This window comes from Eretmochelys imbricata, chromosome 6 (genome assembly GCF_965152235.1).
Source record: "Eretmochelys imbricata isolate rEreImb1 chromosome 6, rEreImb1.hap1, whole genome shotgun sequence".
NCBI classification, from domain to species: domain Eukaryota; kingdom Metazoa; phylum Chordata; order Testudines; family Cheloniidae; genus Eretmochelys; species Eretmochelys imbricata.
The window spans coordinates 112,586,599-112,606,595 of record NC_135577.1 but is presented as its reverse complement, the minus strand read 5'-3'; the positions used below and the strand labels follow the sequence as shown (position 1 = coordinate 112,606,595).

Sequence of the window (19,997 nt, the reverse complement as noted above, 5' to 3'; positions counted from 1 at the left end):
ATTTATTTGCAGTAGAGCTCACTGACTGCTAAGTACTTCCCAAGCACTTAACGAGGACAGTCCCTGCTCTAAGAAGTGTATAGTCTGAGACAATGAAACAGTGGTCAAGGCCAAAGGAAGGCAGTAACAATAAGCAATTCATGGTAATACAAAGAATAAATTATGTAGAAGTCAACTTGATTCCCTATATGCAGCATCTCTTATCAATATGAATTGAACAGTGAACTGTAAAAAGAGGTGTGCCTGTATAAAGTGACTTTGTTTAAAACACATAAACTGTTAACTTTGGAATGTATTAACGTGACCAGAATGGAATGAGTGACAAGTTCAAGGAGAAATGAAGTTTGGAAATTTTGGTGAAGTCCGAAGCAGCCTAGATAGGCTCTGTCTGGCATTAAGAAAGTCCTCTTTATATTTCCCACATTACACAAGAGCAATTGTGTAAAGCTCTCTTCAGCAAATTGAAGTAGCAGCAATAAAGTATTGTGGCTAACCTTAGAGCTGTGTTAGAAAGGCTGCTTTTCATCTCAGGCCTTCTCTGCACACAGAGCTGAACTAGTTTGACTTCCGGTGATTTTTTTTTTTTTAAACCAACTTAAGTGTACTGAGGCAAAAGCCTGTGGGAACACTCTTATTTAGGTGGAAACCGGGCTTAGTTTGTTGAGTTTAAGTTGATTAGGAACAGGGTAAAGCTAAACTAAATAAAGCCCCTCTGAAACTGAAGTTAGAGTGTCCACATGGGCATTGGACCTTGTTTAACTAAATGGCTGCAAGTATCGGAGAGAGAAATGTGAGATATAGAAACGTATTTGTGGAAATGTGTATACATATTTATTAGATATTTGGGGTGGGAAAAGGCTAGTGTAGACACAGGCTAGGTGGAATGGTCAGACTCTCATTTTTGTTTCTGCTCTGTAGTATTAAGGGCTGACCTGCTCCGAGCTAAGCCAATGACAAAACCCCTACTGAGTGGTTTTTCAGCGGGAGGAGGACTGAGCCATTGGTCCCAAAGTTTCATATTTGGATGCCGAAAGCTGGACACCTAAATCTAAATTTCAAAGCACCCAGACAGGTAGCCTGATATTTACAGGTGCTGCGCACTTCCAGCTTCTCACATCCAGGTGCTCAACGTCTCTAAAATCATGCCACTTAAGTGCCCAAATAGGCAACCTAACTTTAGCAATCCAGCACCCCAGTCCTGCAAACACCTGTGCACAGGTTTAACTTGATCCATGAATAGTCCTGCTCATAGGCACTGATTCCGTGGGTGCTCCGGGGCTGGAGCACCCAGGGGCTGCAACCAGCAGCCAAGCTCCCAGCACTCCCGCCCCAGCTCACCTATGCCTCCCCCTCCTCCCCTGAGCACACAACGTCCCCGCTTCTCCTCCCAGCGCTTGCTGCCTCAAAACAGCTGTTTCATGGAGTAACAAGCTGTGGGAGGGAGGGGGGAGGAGCGGGAACACGGCATGCTCAGGGGAGGAGGTGGGGAAGAGGTGGGGCTGGGGCGGGGATTTGGGGAAGGAGTCCAATAGGGACAGGGAGGGGGCGGAGTTGGGTCAGGGACTTTGGGGAAGAGGTTGGAATGGGGGCGGGGCAGAGCTGGGGGCGAGGGGGGTCGAGCACCCACCAGCGCCAGGAGAAGTTGGTGCCTATGGTCCTGCTGGATCCAACTCATCTACATAGAGGTGCTGGAACTAGGGGTGTTTCAGCACCCCTTGGCTTGAAGTGGTTTCCATCACATACAGGGTTCACAGTTTTGTTCAATGGCGCTCAGCTCCCCCACGATACAAACTGTTCCAATGCCACTGCATCTACATCAAGTTAAGCAGGTGCTTAAGTGCTTGCAGGATTGGGGCCCAACGTTGGCAACGCTGCCCTTCACTTCGCTGTCATAAGAAATCCTTAGCATGGAATTCCTTAACAGCTAGTATCACTTAGAAATAAGAAGAGGAGGACTTGTGGCACCTTAGAGACTAACCAATTTATCTGAGCATGAGCTTTTGTGAGCTACAGCTCACTTCATCGGATGCAGTCAGTGGAAATAAGAGTACCGACAGAGCTGATTTTGTGAAAAACATAGACACTGCTTTAAAGACCATGGTGTACGAGTAATTACTGGAGAGACCACGCCATCTAGAGGCTTTCTGATGTTAGTGCTTAATGTGGATTCTAACAAAAAATGCACGGGAGAGAATAGAAGCTGCTGCAACTTAAAACTAGGGCTGTAAAGTGATTAAAAATTAATCGTGATCTTAAACAACAATAGAATAGCATTTATTTTAAATATTTTTGGATGTTTACTACATTTTCAAATATATTAATTTCAATTACAACACAGAATACAAAGTGTACAGTGCTCAATTTATATTTATTTTTTATTACAAATATTTGCACTGTAAAAATCAAAATAGAATTTTTCAATTCACCTAATACAAGTACCGTAGTACAATCTCTTTATCATGAAAGTTGAATGTACAAATGTAGAATTATGTACAAAAAAACCTGCATTCAAAAATAAAACAATGTAAAACTTTAGAGCCTACAATTCCACTCAGTCCTACTTCTTCGTCAGCCAATCACTCAGACAAACAAGGTTGGTTACAATTTGCAGGAGATAACGCTGTCTGCTTCTTGTTCACAATGTCACCTGAAAGTGAGAACAGGTGTTCACACGGCACTGTTGTAGCTGGTGTTGCAAGATATTTACATGCCAGATGCGCTAAAGACTCATATGTCCCTTCATGCTTCAACCACCATTCCAGAGGACATGCTTCCATGGTGATGATGGGTTCTGCTTAATAATGATCCAAAGCAGTGACATGTTCATTTTCATCACCTGAGTCAGATGGCACCAGCAGAAGGTTAATTTTCTTTTTTGGTGGTTCGGGTTCTGTAGTTTCCACATCAGAGTGTTGCTCTTTTAAGACTTCTGAAAGCATGCTCCACACCTCGTCCCTCTCAGATTTTGGACAGCACTTCAGATTCTTAAACCTTGGGTTGAGTGCTGTAGCTATTTTTAGAAATCTCACATTGGTGCCTTCTTTGTTTTGTCAAATCTGCAGTGAAAGTGGTCTTAAAATGAACATGTGCTGGGTCAACATCCAAGGCTGCTATAACATGAAATATATGCAGAATGTGGGTAAAACAGAACAGGAGACATACAATTCTCCCCCCAAGGAGTACAGTCACAAATTTAATTGACATATTTTTTTTTTAACGAGCATCATCAGCATGGAAGCATGTCCTCTGGAATGGTGGCCAAAGCATGGAAGGGGCATACAAATGTTTAGCGCATCTGGCAGGTAAGTATCTTGCAACGCCAGCTACAAAAGTGCCAGGTGAATGCCTGTTCTCACTTTCAGGTGACACTGTAAATAAGAAGCAGGCAGCATTATCTCCCGTCGATGTAAACAAACTTGTTTGTCTGAGCGATTGGCAGAATAAGAAGTAGGACTGAGAGGACTTGTAGGCTCTAAAGTTTTACACTGTTTTGTTTATGAGTGCAGTTATGTAACCAAAAAAACACCAAAAAAAAAAAAGAGATTGCACTTCAGTACTTGTATGAGGTGAATTGAAAAACACTATTTCTTTTATCATTTTTTACAATGCATATATTTGTAATAAAAAATAATAATATAAAGTGAGTACTGTGCACTTTGTATTCTGTGTTGTAATTGAAATCAATATTGAAAATGTAGAAAAGCGTTCAAAAATATCTAATAAATTTCAGTTCTATTGTTTTCTATTGTTATAAGTGCGATTAATCACAATTCATTTTTTTTAATCGCGATTAATTTTTTTGAATTAATTGCACGAGTTAACTTAAAACCATATTCCGGGGGCCTATTCTGACCTCACTCACTATGGAGTGTGACTTGATTGATGCTATTAGTTACTCCTGATTTCCAATGGTGCGAGTGAGCTCAGAATTGATGTGTGATACATCTCACATCTCCCATCACCTTTAGGAATGTGGAATTTGAGTTCTCTGTGGACCCGGGTAAATCATAAACACCATGATATACCTGAAAGGGATTTTGTTTTCAAAGGACCCCAGATATGGGTGCTTGGAAAAGTTGGCTGCACAAATCCAGTAGGATGAAATTCACCCCTGCTGCACAGGGCCAGTGCAAAACCTCTTATGCATTGTGTGGGGTGGGTGGGTGTGGCCAGGTCATGCAGGAGAGTCTTTGTACCACCTATGTGCTCACAACTGACCTAGAGGCAGGGTGTGGGAGAGGCTGTGGGTCCCCTGGTCCAAGTGCCTCATGGAAGCAGCAGCTGTTATTGCTGCCCAGACTGGAGTAGCAGCCCCAGAGTGTGAGGCAGTCCTGGTCCTGTGCTGGGGGGTAGATTTCACCTCCGATGACTCCATCCGCTTACAGCCTGAACCCTCTGGCTTTCTATGTGTGGGGTGAATTTCAGCCAAACTGCAGCATGCTGATTTGGCAGTTAGACATGTGCTAATAGGCACATGCACAAATCAGGGGCTATTAGCTCCTTTGTAAAGTGTTTGAGATCTGCTGATGTACTGCCCTATATAAAAGCTAGGCATTATTATTGATCTGAAAACCTGGCTCTAAGTCTATCTTTGACATACGCAAATCCCTAAAAATCACCACAGCCAGCAATTATGTTGAGAGTTTCTTTACAGGCTAAATGTTTTCTATGGCATTGTTCTAAGGCCAAAAGGGGCAGCCATCAGATTATGCTGCTGTTTACATGCTCTTTGTTTTTTAAACCATGACCATGTGTCTTTGAAATCTGCAAATTGACTGGAATCTAAACCCCTTTTCTGAACACCAAACATTTCTGTTACTCCATCCCCATTTCCCAGACAAACTGAGCTTTCATCTGTGTCCCTAACTCTGAGCTAAATTCTACCCTGGGAAATAAGCACTGCTATGCAAATCTGGAGTAACTCATCCAAATCCATCCCTGGCATAAATCCATTGTTGCCCTGCAGTTACACTGAGGATGATTCTGGCCCACTGACTCTGGTGGGGCATAATTTTTTCCTTCTTTCTTTGCTAAACAATAAGATCCAACAGACATCCTCCCCCACCTCCACCCCCCCAAAAATCATAAAGATGTTATAAGGGAAATGCAGACTTACATCAGATCACGGAAGCTGTTAACGTAGGCTACTAAATATGGCACAAACAACAAATCCTCTCTCTCTTTGTACCACTCCACAAATGCCTTCCTGAATCTGCAACAGAAATTTCAGAAGTCATTGTAAATAAAACAGGGTAGAGTTCTTAATGAACTCTTTAACTAACAGAGCTGGAGTGACCCTGCTGCATGTACTTGGGGATAAATAGACAAATTCACTGCTTGCCCATGCTGTTCTCATGTGCATGTGTGTTAGAAGAAGATATACCGTAGATAATCATTGTTTGGCTATGTGCTTGCTTGAATCTGAAATCAGCAAAGCTCAGGATGGATTCCAGAAATTTTTCCCCATGAAAGGGTACTGGAGAAAATTCTGATCTTTAGTTACGAGTGATTAAACATGTCATTGATAAGTGGGCTTTTAAATCATTTCTGTAGCTTTTGGAGCAGTGTAACGCATACCTACTTTAGCCCACAAGAAAGTGCTTTAGCTCAAGGCTCATTTACAACAGAAACCAAATATGAGCAAGCCAAAACACCTCAATCACATCACACTGACAAAATATGGGGGAATCAGGTCTATATTTCCTATGTAATGCACCTTTAAGGATTCTGGTATGTACAGAGACAAGCAGCCACTTTGCCTTGAGGTCCATACAGACTTTTGGAGGAGACACACAATGCACACTCTCATGGAGACTTTACTTTCGTTCTTTCTTGTTTTATTGCTCTGTTAGTTTTAGATTGACTTATTCAGACTGACAACTTCCATTTGCGTATGCTGTCTAAGAAAACGCATACGTTAGAGAGTACATTCCAGTGAGTTATTCAGTCAGGTGCTCATCTTCCTTTGGAATTCCGTTTATAGGAAGGAAGTTTTAAAAAAATAAATAAAAAGGAAAGGAACATCCTTAGCTCAATCACTTTTAATGGTGAAACCAAAATACTGTTCTTCTTAAAAAAATCTCAGACAAACTGCTGGTGTGAACTCCCCAGGATTTCCCTATGGTAACTGGGAGATTAGAGATGAGACTTTGAGGGGTAATTATTGTCTTTAAAATATTTTAAATACCTGTCATGCATCACAAAATGCTACAATTTCACATTTTAGAAAAGCAATTTTCAGTCTTCCACACTTGATTTTGTAAAATACTTAATAGCAAACTACCCATCTGGCTCATTCCTGAGGTGCTAAATTTCACCAGTTAATGCACAATTATTTTTAGTCTCTGTCTGAGTTGATTCATGCTGAAAGGTCCTTCTCTTTTTTCAACTTCAGGGTGCTGATTTGAAAACTGGGAATACTTAAATACAACAAACCATGGACCGTAGGAGGTTTAGACCTGTCCCAAGATGAGGAAATAACTTTTTCATCTATGGAACCCAAATCTTTCCAGGGAGTGTCCCAAATCCATGGGATGATCTAGAGCCGTGCTTCTCAAGCTATCTGGTGTGGGGGACCGGCATTTTTTTCCCCCAATGTGCGCGCAGACAGGCAGCCGATGGCTCGTGGACCGGCACCAGTCCGCGGACCACCACTTTGAGTAGCACTGATCTGGAGAACTAAAGATGACACAGGGACCTGAACCGCAGAGGTATTAAAATATAGGCATTTAGCCATAACTCCAGTGGCTACTCCCATGCAGAAAGTACATAATTCCAACTAAGGGGCAGAATAATCTCTACTGCTAGAACAGAGTGAAGTTAAGTGAGATTCAGAAATCAGGCTAGAAATGAGTTGTGCATATTCTGGGCCTGATCCTTGGCCCACTCAAGTTAATGGCAAAGATCTCATTGGTTTCAATAATGCAGGATTGAGGCCTGTGTCCCTTATTTGGGCACGCTCAGTACTGTGTTTAATTGTTGTCCAGTACTTACATACCACAGAGACAACTGGAAATCCAGTTAATACTGACAGATAGAAAACCTCTTTTCAGCCATCCCTGTTTACAGAGCTGACACCAGATGTATGGGAGACATGCTGTATGGGAGACTCATGCTCCCATCTGTCTGTTTACTATTGTGTATGTTGATTGTTTTGGAAATCTCTCAGATCCTCTGTTAAATTTGTCAGGCTCACAAGAATTCATATGAATCCTAACTTTCCTAGAAACAAGCACATGCGAGCCCGGTACTAGTGTTTGGCCCACAGTATGGATACTACTGCTGAGCATTGGCACCAGGATACTCATTTTGGAAGGACTGTGTTGCCAGAAGCCGCAGTGACCTTGATATGAATTCTCTCAGTTCTCTGATGCTGATCTCAAGAGTTACAGTTTCCAGGCTTTCCAAGATTTTGCCAGATCCCTTCTTATGCTGTCCAATGAGCTAGAAAAGAGTCAGATGAGAATCCAGTGAATGGAAGAAGAACAGCAGAAAAGCCTTTGTCCAATTAACTTGTGTAAGCTGGGTCAGCACTAATGTTAGTGATCTGCATATCTAGGGGGAGAGCCCCATGATATTTATCAGACTTATTTTGGCACTTTCTTTTTAAAACAATAATCCAGACTGGACCAAGAATTTACGGTGTGGTAATTCATGTCTGATGTTTCAACGTGCTGTCTAAGCAACCCAAGACGAATTATCAACAGCCCTGAAATGCCTTGATGCAAATCTCTCTCTTCGGAGCCCTTGTTTAAAGCCCAGTTCTCTGCCCAGCACCCAGCATGAGTAGCTGGTCTGAACACTGGGGAGATGTGCATGGATCAGTGGGAGGTTTCCTCTCTTCCAGCTGGTGGAGGGCAGCTATGGAGCTCTAACTTAAGAGTCAGAGTAGTGATCAGGCAGCCACAAAAGTGGCTTGAAGCTGCCTTGACCCCAGCTCACGCAAGCTGTACTGAGCGCAGGTCAGCGCCTTTTTAACTCCAAAATCCTTATTGTACTTGAATCACTTCCTGTACTGACTATTGTAATTCATTCTCTCTATCTTCCCGTCCCCTTTCTCCTCCTCTTCCCCCAACCCCATGGTCCATCCTAATTCCTAGTCACACAACTTTAGCTGTGTCTGGAAAGTTAGACAAGCTACAGTATTGCTCAAATGCCGTCCACAACATCCTACCCATCTGCTAATCCCATTCAAGTCTGTCTTTCTGGTTATCAAAAATGTGCAATATTCTTCTATGAAAAGTGAGTCATGGCAATAGAATAAAAATCTTTGGTATTTTCCTCCCTAGTATTATTTAATTGAAATGATTCAACCCTTTGAAAGTCATGAAAATGAATCCCAAACCCTCCTGGCTTTATTATCCTGCAGCCCCTGAAGCTAGTAGGAGCTTTTGTTTTTTCATACTGTTTAAATTGGAGTGGCTGTCACTCTACCAGCAGCATTTCAGAGGTTGCAGCAGCCCTGGAACAAAGTAGCTCTTTCAATGGAGAGGCTTTTCTAACAAACCATTTAAAAAAAAATTCTAATCAAAGAGATTTAAAGACTTTAAAATCAGTTGCCCATTATGTCTGTGACACAACTGACGGCAGGTTTAATTTGCAGCTAAGAGGCGAGTGGTAGAACTAAAAGGTGTCATAAACGGCATTTTTTCCCTTCCTAATGTATTCTGCGAGTGTGTGACTAGCACAGGAGGCAGCACCTACATACCAGAATGGAATATTTAATAATGTACTCTATACAAGCTCATCAAATACCATTTGAATATCCAAGGACAGCGACGAGTCGTACTCGGTTTGCGAGGTTTCTGGCTGATTTTCCTCCCACTTTTTTGTGGTCTCCAGCTTCAGAATGTTATCCAAATAGCGCTTTATTTTCTCCTAAATGTTAAAGGGGAGCAAGGGGAGAGGGATGGAAAACTACAGATCAGCATTAATAAAACAAACAGAGGTTAATAAACAGACACTGTGTAGTGCACATCCTGGGAAAGCATCGTGCAAGGGGAGCTTGGAAAGGTTCACGCATTGCTCTGCAGCAGACGTTCCTGGCGCTAGATCTTGCCACCATTGCTCATGGGGGTGAGTGCTCACTCCCAGAATGGGTGCTTTTGGCTGCTGTTCATGAGACTCATGCTTACCAGTGTGAGTAAGGGAGGTACAATCTCTCCCTCCTGCTGACTTTTATGTGGGGGCAGCAATTGAGACCCGGAATATTCACTACAAAGCAAATTTTTCTTACCATCCTACAAATCACAGGCACCTAGCTGGTGTGCCACGTTTAGCTATTAGTCACCTGTATAAAACTGACGTGCAAAAAAAAAAAAATCCTATGTTCAAACCCTTTACCATCTTTATAGAACCCCAATGGAAATCAGGAGACCGTTACCGTTCAAGGATCATATTCGGCACTCAGTTTTTACACTCAATCTGAAATCACTCCACTAATTAGAAAGAAGATACAGATTTTCTGCAGTGAAGGCAATTAATCACTGGAACGGTTTACTTGGGGCTGTGGTAGATTCTCCATCACTTAGTCTATGGATCAAGACTGGATGTCTTTGTACAAGATATACTCAACTGCAAGTTATAGGCTTGATGTGGGATCAACTTGGTGAAATTCTATGGCCTGTATTATGCAAGAAGTCAGACTAGATGATCTAACAGTCCCTTCTGGCATTAAAATTTGAGTTACTCTGGTTTGACACTGGGAGGACTGGACCAAATTCTGCTTCCTGAATATTAAATCTGTCCTCCTGCTGCTGGCGAAACAAAACAGTCCATAGGAGAAAGGGTTGGAAATGCTGATTTTAATCATAAAAAGCCACATCCTGATGCCCTGACTCGTCCTGAATAATGCCTTGTTCCGTAAGCAGTCCCACTGAAGTCAGTCGGGCACACTGATCAATTAAGATCCTGTTGAGTGGAAAGACATCAGAATCTGGTCCCCAAATGTTAGTTTCAAAAGCATTTCACATTCTGACATGCTAGGGAGCCCTACACACCAAGTGAGCCAAGATACGTGACTGAGCAAAATAGGCGCAACTGTCTCAAGAATTTCCACTTTAGGGCTAGCCTACGCTAGACAGGCTTTGCAGTTACACTGATACAGCTATACCAGCAGTGCCCCCTAGTGGTGGAGATACAGCTTACACTGGCATAAGGTGATCTTTTGCTGGTGCACTTACACCACCTCCCCAAATGACACAAACTATACTGGAAAAAGGACCCTTGGGCTGGCATAGTTGCATCTACACAAGAAGGGAAGGTGCTGGCATAGCTATATTGGTTAAGGGTGTGGATTTTTTACACCCCTGACCAACACAGGTATGCCAGCAAAACTTTGTCTCATAGACCTGGTAGAGTTGATCAGTCTGTAATGAAGCTTGTCACTGCGATAAGTTCAAAGCACAAGTGGAATTTTAAAAAACATAAATAAGCAACCTCCACTGATCATATTTTTGAAATATCTCATTTAAATGAATCTATTATATTTTCTAGGGGGTTTCTCTTAAACTTGGCTAGGTATGGTTGTGAATTGTTCCTGTGTCTGTATAATGTATGACTTCACTGGAGTTACTCTGCGTTCACATCAGTGTAATAGATCGGAATCAAGCAGTACATTTAGACAGCACACTTCCATTTCCTCTTTCTGTTCATTTAAGGCCAGGTTCTGCCTGGTGCTGAGTGCCCCATATCAATAGGAGTCAAGGATGCTCAGCTTATTGCAGCATCAAACCCTGTAAGAGAAGTGCTGCCTAGAAGCTCTCGCTCCCTGAGACCTGGCAATGTAGATCTGACAAAGCCCGCAAAGGAGAGACTGATGATGGATTGTAAAGGTCAAAAACGTTATTTGCCATTCATTAATTTATCCCATGGAGAAAAGGGAGATTTATGTAGGAAGTGATTCATGGAGGCAGCTGCTTAGCACCTCAAGGTGCAAAACTTAGCTGCCTACCACTGGGCCCTGGATAGGCGTCCAGTGGCGATGGTGGGCCCGGACTCTCCTACCAACTTCAAAAAACGGGACATCAATAGGAGCCTTTACTTTGGTGAAGAATCCACCTGGGGAAGGCCCTGAAGCCCATGCAGGTGCTGAAAGACTTCCGTGTGATCAGACTTTTTTCTGGTATACCCCGAAAGGGTTGGACTGAGATGTGTGACCCAGCCGGAGGGCTGAGCCTCAAAAGAAGGGACAGCCCTACAAGAGACAGCTATAACTGACAAGGGGGCACAACAGGGAAGGAGAAAACCTGCTGTACTCCCCCCCGACCACTAGGCAGCCCTGGTGGTGAGTGTTCCCCTGTGGAGACATCTGAATATTCTATGTAGGAGGCTGGAATTATTTGCTCCTGTATAAGCCAGACAACAGGGCCCAAAGTCTTACCTCTAGAGAATCCATGTAGTCCTTTTTCAGTTTATCCCAAGTTTCTGATGGTAACAACTGAGGGAGATTCTCAGTCTTTACCTCCGCTTGGAGATCAGGGTGTCCCAGGAGAGTTTTGCTACAAAATTCAAATGAACACATTAGGTTGCCTTGGAGAATAAGTACATGGAATATTCATGTTGCATGAGCTACATAATTATCATCTTGTATGAAATTTACTTAAAGCTTAAACTATGTGGCGTGCTTTCAAGCTTTAACAAGGAAATCATTCCTCGCTTTGAAATTGTAATTCCTCAAACTCACAGTGATTCTGAAGGCTAGGTTTCAGCCTAGTTTAGAAAGCATGAAACCCCCGGTGTTGCTTGGACATGAAAAGTTATTTTCTTAAAATAAACAAAACCCATGAAACTGATTCATTTAACAATGTGTTGTTGGGATTTTTCTAGAGCTTGTTCCAGTAACATTGGTTTTTTTCTGTTTGTTTGTTTTCTTTGGCGTTAGCTGGTCACGCTATGTCTCTATTTCCTTGTGAAGATAACAATGAAAGATAACTGCTCAGGTCATCTGGGTGATATTCTGAAGAGTAGTGTCTGGAAATCATGCAAAGGTACAAACAAGTTTGGACTTGAGAAACATTTCCTTGCATAGGGAAGTGGGTGGATGCTGAACTAGAGACTGACTTTAAAGGGCATTGAATTGATAAACTACTTTTCCTTTACGACTCATTTCTCCCATGAGTTACCATGCAATACATGGCAGCTGATTAGTGGGAAGGTAAAGTACCACTTTGGGGTAGAAACAGATGTGTTGCTTACTCAATAGCAAAAAATCCATTATTAGGTGCCATTATGATTCAATATTGTACAATATTCACATGTGCTATCCACCAACCCATCCATACTCTGCACAAGCAAAATCAGTTTACAACTCTGTCTTCTAAATATGGGATGAGAAGGAAGAGAAAATGTTTGTAACCTCCTTGAACGTGGAACATGAATTACTAACTGTTCGGCAGAGCTATATCTGGAAGACAGCTGCAATGACAGCATCTCGTAAGGGGCCTTATCTTGTACTCAAAACTCCCATAAATTGCAATTAGGTCTGAGTACAAAGTGCAAGATCAGATTTAAGTTGAATGAAAACTGCACTGTATCAAGTCTGGATTCTGGCAGGCTAATGCAGAGAGAGCTTATTAGGAAAGAGTTAGTAGTATTGCCCTGTCATCTGGCCAAATTTGTGGGTTGGGAATGTATAAGATGTCATTAGCTGTACAAATAGTGTGTACTCCAGCATGCTGCATGAATGTGTCATTCATTTAAAAGTACACCCAAGTTAGACAGCACCTTTCTGTCTGAATTTTTTTTACCCACTGCTGTTGCAAGTAAAGACGCAGATGACTGTATATGAAAGAGAAATGTATTTTGCTTTTTGATTTTTAGTTTGTTTGCTTTAGTTTATTTTGACAGGATGTTTGGCATAATCAGCTTCAATCTCCCTTCTGTGTAATCAGATTCCTCTGTTTATGTGGGTTTTACACACACAGTAACGAGAGGGAAAATATTTCTTAAAATAAGAAAAATGCAATTGTAAACTCACAAAAACTGGGAAGGGGACTCAGGCAGATGTAGTATCTGAAAGTGCTCGAAACTTATGGCTAGATTTCAAGTTGATGACGTCAGTTTAAGTAAACAACTTCATATAAAATGAAATTTAAATCACCATTTTCAAACAGGGAAGCATAAAGCTAAGCTCCTCAATCAACAGTTAAGCACCTATATATATGTGGCCCAATCTATTCACCTCTTTTGCAACTGCTTTTGTGTTTACTTCTGTGTCATTGGAATGTGCTGGTTGGCCTGCCCTCTCCTTATTCAGGTTCCCCCTTAAGACCCACCCTCATCTGCAGTGATGCCTCTGTGAAATTAGCCAGCCACTAACGGGTAGGTAGAGAATCCATATAAACCAGCATATCATAAACAAGTCCAGCTGACTTGTATATTGTATCCTTTTCCCTCCACCCTTCATGTATTTCTATTGTCTTTGTAGGGCTTATCTACATGGAGCAGCAATGCGCACTAGAAAGGTGTGACTTCTAAAGTGCGCCAATGTCTTGTGCACCAACTAGACATGTGGACCCTGCTGGGACTCACTAAAAGTTCCCTCCTGTGTGTTAACATTGAAACAGAACTTTTTAGTGTGCACCAGTGAGGTCCACGTGGGCCAGTTTGTCGCACAACATGTAGGTGCGTTGTAGACATCGCTCCCCTATAGTGCACATTGCTGCACCATGTGAACAAGCCCTTAGACCCAGTAAGCTGCTAGTCCCAGCCCCAATGTCATCTTACGTATCTGTACTCTGTATACCACCAAGCACATTTGGGTTACTACTGTACTGTAAATAATTTTTAGAGGTGCTGAGACCCCACACCTCTAAAGTTATTTATTTGAGCCAATTCCTCTTTTCCTTTGGGCTAATGCCATCTAGTGGCGTCCCACATAGCCATGCTCAGGGGGTGGCCATCAGGTAGGATGACCATATTGCCCAAAGGGAAAATAGGACACCGCATGGGGCTAGCCTGAGCCCTCCCTCCCGCCATGTGGTGGGGCTGGCGAGAGCTGATCACCTGAGCTCCCTTCCCCGGTGGGGTTGGTGTCGCTGCTTCCCCGAGCCCTGCCTGCCCCCCACCCAAACCCTTCCTCTCCTCCTGCCCAGGGTTGGTGTCACCACTCGCCTCCACCCCCGCATGTTCCTCTGTACCCCACTTTTCAACAAAAGTGGGCATTTGTCCTGCTTGCTCTTGCTAACTGATCAAGTTGGCAAGAGCAAATGGGACAAATGCCTCTTTTGCCAAAAAGGTCAGGACGACTGGGACAGGGCTTAAAAAAGGGACGGTCCCGGCCAAATGGGGATGTATGGTCACCCTATCAATAGGGACAGGTGGCCGTGTGGATTCTTTCCAACCCGCATCACAACTTAAACAGGTGCAGCTCCTCCACGCTCCATGCACTACGGCTGGAAAGTTCTGCTAATAGAGGCTGCGCTTCGCAAAATGTTTGCATGGGGGGGAACTGAGCTTTCTTAGAGCTGAAATATAACATTGGCAAGTGGAACTTATGGGTATCGTGAGCACTGCAAGTCAGTGACTAAGAGAAACAAGGCAATCTAAATGTACAGTGGATGCATGTGGTAAGCATTTTACGCACAAGCCTTTGCCTCTATCCTTGATCAGATTGGTACCTGCCGTTATAGTTCAAGTGGTTGCATCTGTCTTATTCACATGGGAACCCAAGAATAACTAAGTGTCTTGAAGTGCCTTGTAGATATTCAGAGCTAAATTACTATTTGGAGGAGAGACAGTTGGCATGGGGAATAGTAGCTTACCTATAGTATGTGTTAACAACCCAATCAAGTAATGCGTAAAGTTCATTAAATTCCAAGGGTCTCTGCAAGAGGCGCTGCAGATGTGAAGAAATGGCACTATGAAAGGACTCCACGTATCTTCCACAAACTTTATAGTCATCTGGGTAACACTTTTGTACTGACCACTTGATTTTCAATAAATCTTCACTAACATATTTTCTGAGGAACCCTAAATGGATAGCGAGCCAAGAATCGTTGTCCTCTTTCAATGAAATAGGCACATTACAGACTCTTTTTTCAGCACTCCCTCTGACAGCTTCCTTCCACACGTCTCGCCATTTTCTGGGTCTGCCAATGCAGTCCGATTCTGAAGAGCCAGGAATCTGTACATCAGCATGAGCTTCTTCTTCCTTGGAGATTAAGGTCACCATAGAAGTCAACAATCGTTCATCTATATCGGACTGATCAAGTGTTTCCTCCACAATGGATTTGATTGAGTTAGCAACAGAGTTACAAAGCAAATCCACATCCTTGGCTTTCCGGGCACATTCTGTAGGATTGTCTTCATATTTCTTGGCCTCTTTTTCAGTTATAATTTCATTCTCCAAACACCTGATGCTTGCAAATGTTTCCAAAAGTTGCTTTTTCTGAATAAGTTCATTTATTTCCACGACTGCAAAGAGAACATGGGTTGGGGAGAGAGCAGATTATGAGTTTACTTTTACATATTTATTGTGCCTATTACAACAGTAAAGACCACAGGAGAGAGCAGTGTCTGAGTCACGACTGCGGGGCTGCTTTGTCTCTCTACTGCATCCTGCATGAAGAGTGGCATTCCAGCTGCACGTATGTGACAGGTCACCTTTAATCTCCTTAGCTCCTGTTTGACATAGAGGAGAAATACCGTTCAGATGAAATCACTGAAATATCAGAGCCATGTCTCTCAGGGTATGTCTACACTGCAATGAAAGACCCGCAGCTGGCCCAGATCAGCTGGCTCAGGCTCGCGGGGCTGCGGGGCTACGAAATTGCAGTGTAGATGCTTAGGCTGGAGTCTAAACCTGAGTCTGGCGGCACAAGCCTATCTCTGCTTAAATATATTTCAGGCTGGAGATCTTATTTGTGTGATATTTCTGGTTTGTACTCTGTATTTTAAAGCTAATATGCATCATATGGCATTGTTCCTATGGCCATTGTTCTATTGTGGCCACTGTAAACCAGTCTGGCTGCACAGATTTCAGACTGAACATAAGACCACTGCATCAAGTCATCCGAGGAGGCAAGATCTACTGGAGAGAGCCCTGGACTGGGAGCTGGGATTAATCCCTGTCTCCCAGCCCTCCGACTGCTATGCTTGTGACTTGGGGCAAATTGTAACTTTTTTCTGGGCAAGTGTTCTCCTATTTATGTTTATACAATGCCTCGTACAATGGAGCCCTGATCTCAGTTGAGGCCCCTATGTGCTATTGTAATAGAAATAATAATATTTGCATGAGTCTACTAAAAAGATCTCAAAGAATGGCTCTGACTCATCCCCACTGTAATTTCCTTGAAGCCAAAGGAGTCCCACCATGGCTGGCCTGACCCAGTCATTTTACAGACCTGCACATAACTACTAGGTACTGACTTTGCTGTAACCCTGGTTTCCAAGTAGTGTATGCTGTTATCCAGTCTGGGAGGGATGGGGGAAATCCATGTACCTTTCATTCTCAGTCTCCAGTCACTTTAGGAGTGGGTGCCTTCTTTTACACTCCCACTCAGCTGAATTATCAACTGTGCAGATTTTGAAAAACGATGATAAAAGTGCCTTGAAAATACAGTTCTAAGGGACCACAAACAGCCAGCATTGTATCACGCCATGCCATAGGAGTGAGGGTAGTTTGCCAGTAATAATTTGAACCAAAATTTTGTTGGGTGATGCACCATTTGGACTATGATAATCGTGGAACACTAGAGTCCGAAAAGGGGCTGATCCCAATTAAATTTTCCATTTCCCACTATCGCAGCAAGAACTACAGCTCATTAGTCTTATTTCACTTGCTAACCAGACATAGAGAGCGTACAAAACTGCCTTTCTGGATGCAGCAGTGGTGTGACAGCAGAGATCCTTGCTGCTGTGTGAGAGACTCCTATTCTGGAGCACCTTCCAGCTCCCAGAGGTCACTGGGAATTTGAGCCCACTAAACAGGTGCTCTGGGTGTGCTGATGTGGCTAAGGGAGTTCAGTCTAGTCAGTTTATCAAAGAGAAAGTTTGAAGCAATTTGGTCACTGTAAGTACCTAGGCAGGAAAGAGAGATCTGATACTAAATGGCTCATTAAACTAGCAGCCAAAGGCCCAACACGTTGAATGGCTGGGAAAACTGAAGGTTGACAAATTCAAACTGGCAATAAAACCCACTTTTTTAAAACAATGAGGGTGATTAACCACTGGAACAGCTTACAGTGTGGGAGATTCTCCATCACTTGTAATCTTTAAATCAAGATTGGGTGTCTTTCTAAAGGAGATGCTCTAATTCAGACACAAGTAATTGAATTCAGTGCAGGGATTACTGGTGAAATACGACACAAGTTTATGCAGGAGGGGAGCCTAGATTATCATAATGGTGCCTTCTGGGCATGATCTGTGAATCTAGGCCATGAGATATGCAAAGCTGACAAGATGGGCTTACATCCATTTTACAAAGCTCACACTGTAACAAGGTGAAGCAGTTTAAGCATCTTCACCGGAACAGATGTCACAGTTGGGACACAGCCCTTTAACCAGTCCATATAGTGCCATCAACAATGGCCTCTGGATCTTGCCTAGATTAGAAATGTGGGTTGAGGTTAGGTCAGGGTGTATTAATTCATCTCCACCTTTTTCCTAAGCGGAAACACTGTGATGCTTTTCTCTTGGCTAAGCAGTTAGACGTGTTGCTTAGTCAGATTGAAAGGCGGTGCTATGGGTCCACTCTAGGAAAGAGATATGATTAGGTAAAGGTCAGTTACCATAGACCCATTTTTCTAGTGTAGACATGGCCCATGTGAGTGCACATCCTTATGACCTGGCCTGAAAAAGAAAGTGAAGCAGCATTACTGTAATAAATAGCAAATTAAAGGGATGTATCAAGACAAGTGTCCCTTTTGAGGATCCTTCGATGCTGATAAAGTAACATCTGAGGGAGCCACAGAACATCCCATTCATGGGGTCTCCCTTGGTATCTGGGAGACCTGTCCTCTGTGCTCAACCTTTAAAGACTCCAAGAAGATCTTGCAAGGGATCAGACTATTCTCTACCCAGGCAAGTCCATTTCATTCAATGCTCTATTGTGCGTGGGGCCTTGCAGAGTCTACTTTGATTGAATGTTATTAGAATCCTAGCAAGTGTTTTTACAGTGGGTTATATTTCACCTCTTACCTGAGAGAGGTTCTTGTTGAATGGACTCTGCCCCCATATTCTCCCCACTCTTGTCCACACTGGTGTCGGTCATATTTTTAGCACTGCTGCCCTCTTTTTTTTTTAAGCCTTTCAGTGTAAAATCTTTGTTTCTTCTCAGGGTGCCAGAGTCTTCACTTGCTTTGTCTTTGGCCTGACTTGGTTTACTTCTCTTGAAGCTTAAGATTCTATTGAGAGCACTTTCGGGGCTCTTTGCCTCCTGCTTGTTCAAGGGCAAGCTCTTCAGTTCAGAAACAGAATCAGTTCCTTCATCCTCAATGCTTTTTACTGGGGATGCTGGTTCTGCTGGAGATGCCATTTTTTCACTGGGCTCAGGTATCTCCTTATTTTCATCTTTGTCTTTGGCTGGACTTCGTTTACTTCTCCTGAAGCTTAAGATTCTATTGAGAGCACTTTCGGGGCTCTTTGCTTCCTGCTTGTTCAAGGGTGAGCTATTGAGTTCAGAAACAGAATCAGTTCCTTCATCCTCAATGCTTTTTACTGGGGATGCTGGTTCTGCTGGAGATGCCATTTTTTCACTGGGCTCAGGTATCTCCTTATTTTCATCTTTGTCTTTGGCTGGACTTCGTTTACTTCTCCTGAAACTTAAGATTCTATTGAGAGCATTTTCGGGGCTCTTTGCTTCCTGCTTGTTCAAGGGTGAGCTATTGAGTTCAGAAACAGAATCAGTTCCTTCATCCTCAATGCTTTTTACTGGGGATGCTGGTTCTGCTGGAGATGCCATTTTTTCACTGGGCTCAGGTATCTCCTTATTTTCATCTTTGTCTTTGGCTGGACTTCGTTTACTTCTCCTGAAACTTAAGATTCTATTGAGAGCATTTTCGGGGCTCTTTGCTTCCTGCTTGTTCAAGGGTGAGCTATTGAGTTCAGAAACAGAATCAGTTCCTTCATCCTCAATGCTTTTTACTGGGGATGCTGGTTCTGCTGGAGATGCCATTTTTTCACTGGGCTCAGGTATCTCCTTATTTTCATCTTTGTCTTTGGCTGGACTTCGTTTACTTCTCCTGAAGCTTAAGATTCTATTGAGAGCACTTTCGGGGCTCTTTGCTTCCTGCTTGTTCAAGGGTGAGCTATTGAGTTCAGAAACAGAATCAGTTCCTTCATCCTCAATGCTTTTTACTGGGGATGCTGGTTCTGCTGGAGATGCCATTTTTTCACTGGGCTCAGGTATCTCCTTATTTTCATCTTTGTCTTTGGCTGGACTTCGTTTACTTCTCCTGAAACTTAAGATTCTATTGAGAGCATTTTCGGGGCTCTTTGCTTCCTGCTTGTTCAAGGGTGAGCTATTGAGTTCAGAAACAGAATCAGTTCCTTCATCCTCAATGCTTTTTACTGGGGATGCTGGTTCTGCTGGAGATGCCATTTTTTCACTGGGCTCAGGTATCTCCTTATTTTCATCTTTGTCTTTGGCTGGACTTCGTTTACTTCTCCTGAAGCTTAACATTCTTTTGAAAACACTTTCGGGGCTCTTTGCCCCCAGATTGTTCAAGGGCGAGCTATTCAGTTCAGAAACAGAATCAGTTCCTTCATCCTCAATGCTTTTTACTGGGGTTGCTGGTTCTGCTGGAGATGCCATTTTCTCATTGAGCTCAGGTATCTCCTTATTTTCATCTATCTCACCTTTGCAATAACTGGTTTTTGGAAGGAGGAGGAGTAACTAGTTAAACAAAAAAAAAACAGACAAGAGCAGAATTAAGCAGTAAGACTTACATGGGATCTATGTAATGCTGGGATATTACTGTGTCTCTTGAGTCACCCTTAGGCAGCAACTCTCTGTATCCCCCACTTTGTGGAATTGACAGAGGAGGCAAGTCTGTAAT

The 19,997-nt window shown here is 42.9% G+C and overlaps 1 protein-coding gene across 1 annotated transcript in view; it reads right to left on the bottom strand.

The window, feature by feature from the left end:
• Positions 1-18,475, bottom strand: part of EXOC3L4 (exocyst complex component 3 like 4) — a 29,328-nt gene extending 10,853 nt beyond the window's left edge. Inside the window, exons 1-6 of the mRNA XM_077819674.1 lie at positions 18,139-18,475; positions 14,763-15,414; positions 11,381-11,498; positions 8,755-8,877; positions 7,343-7,443; positions 5,117-5,212 (exon numbers count right to left, since the gene is read on the bottom strand). Coding sequence (XP_077675800.1) covers positions 5,117-5,212; positions 7,343-7,443; positions 8,755-8,877; positions 11,381-11,498; positions 14,763-15,414; positions 18,139-18,475 — 1,427 coding nt within the window. The remainder of the gene's footprint in view (positions 1-5,116; positions 5,213-7,342; positions 7,444-8,754; positions 8,878-11,380; positions 11,499-14,762; positions 15,415-18,138) is intronic.
• Positions 18,476-19,997: the final 1,522 nt, after the last annotated feature.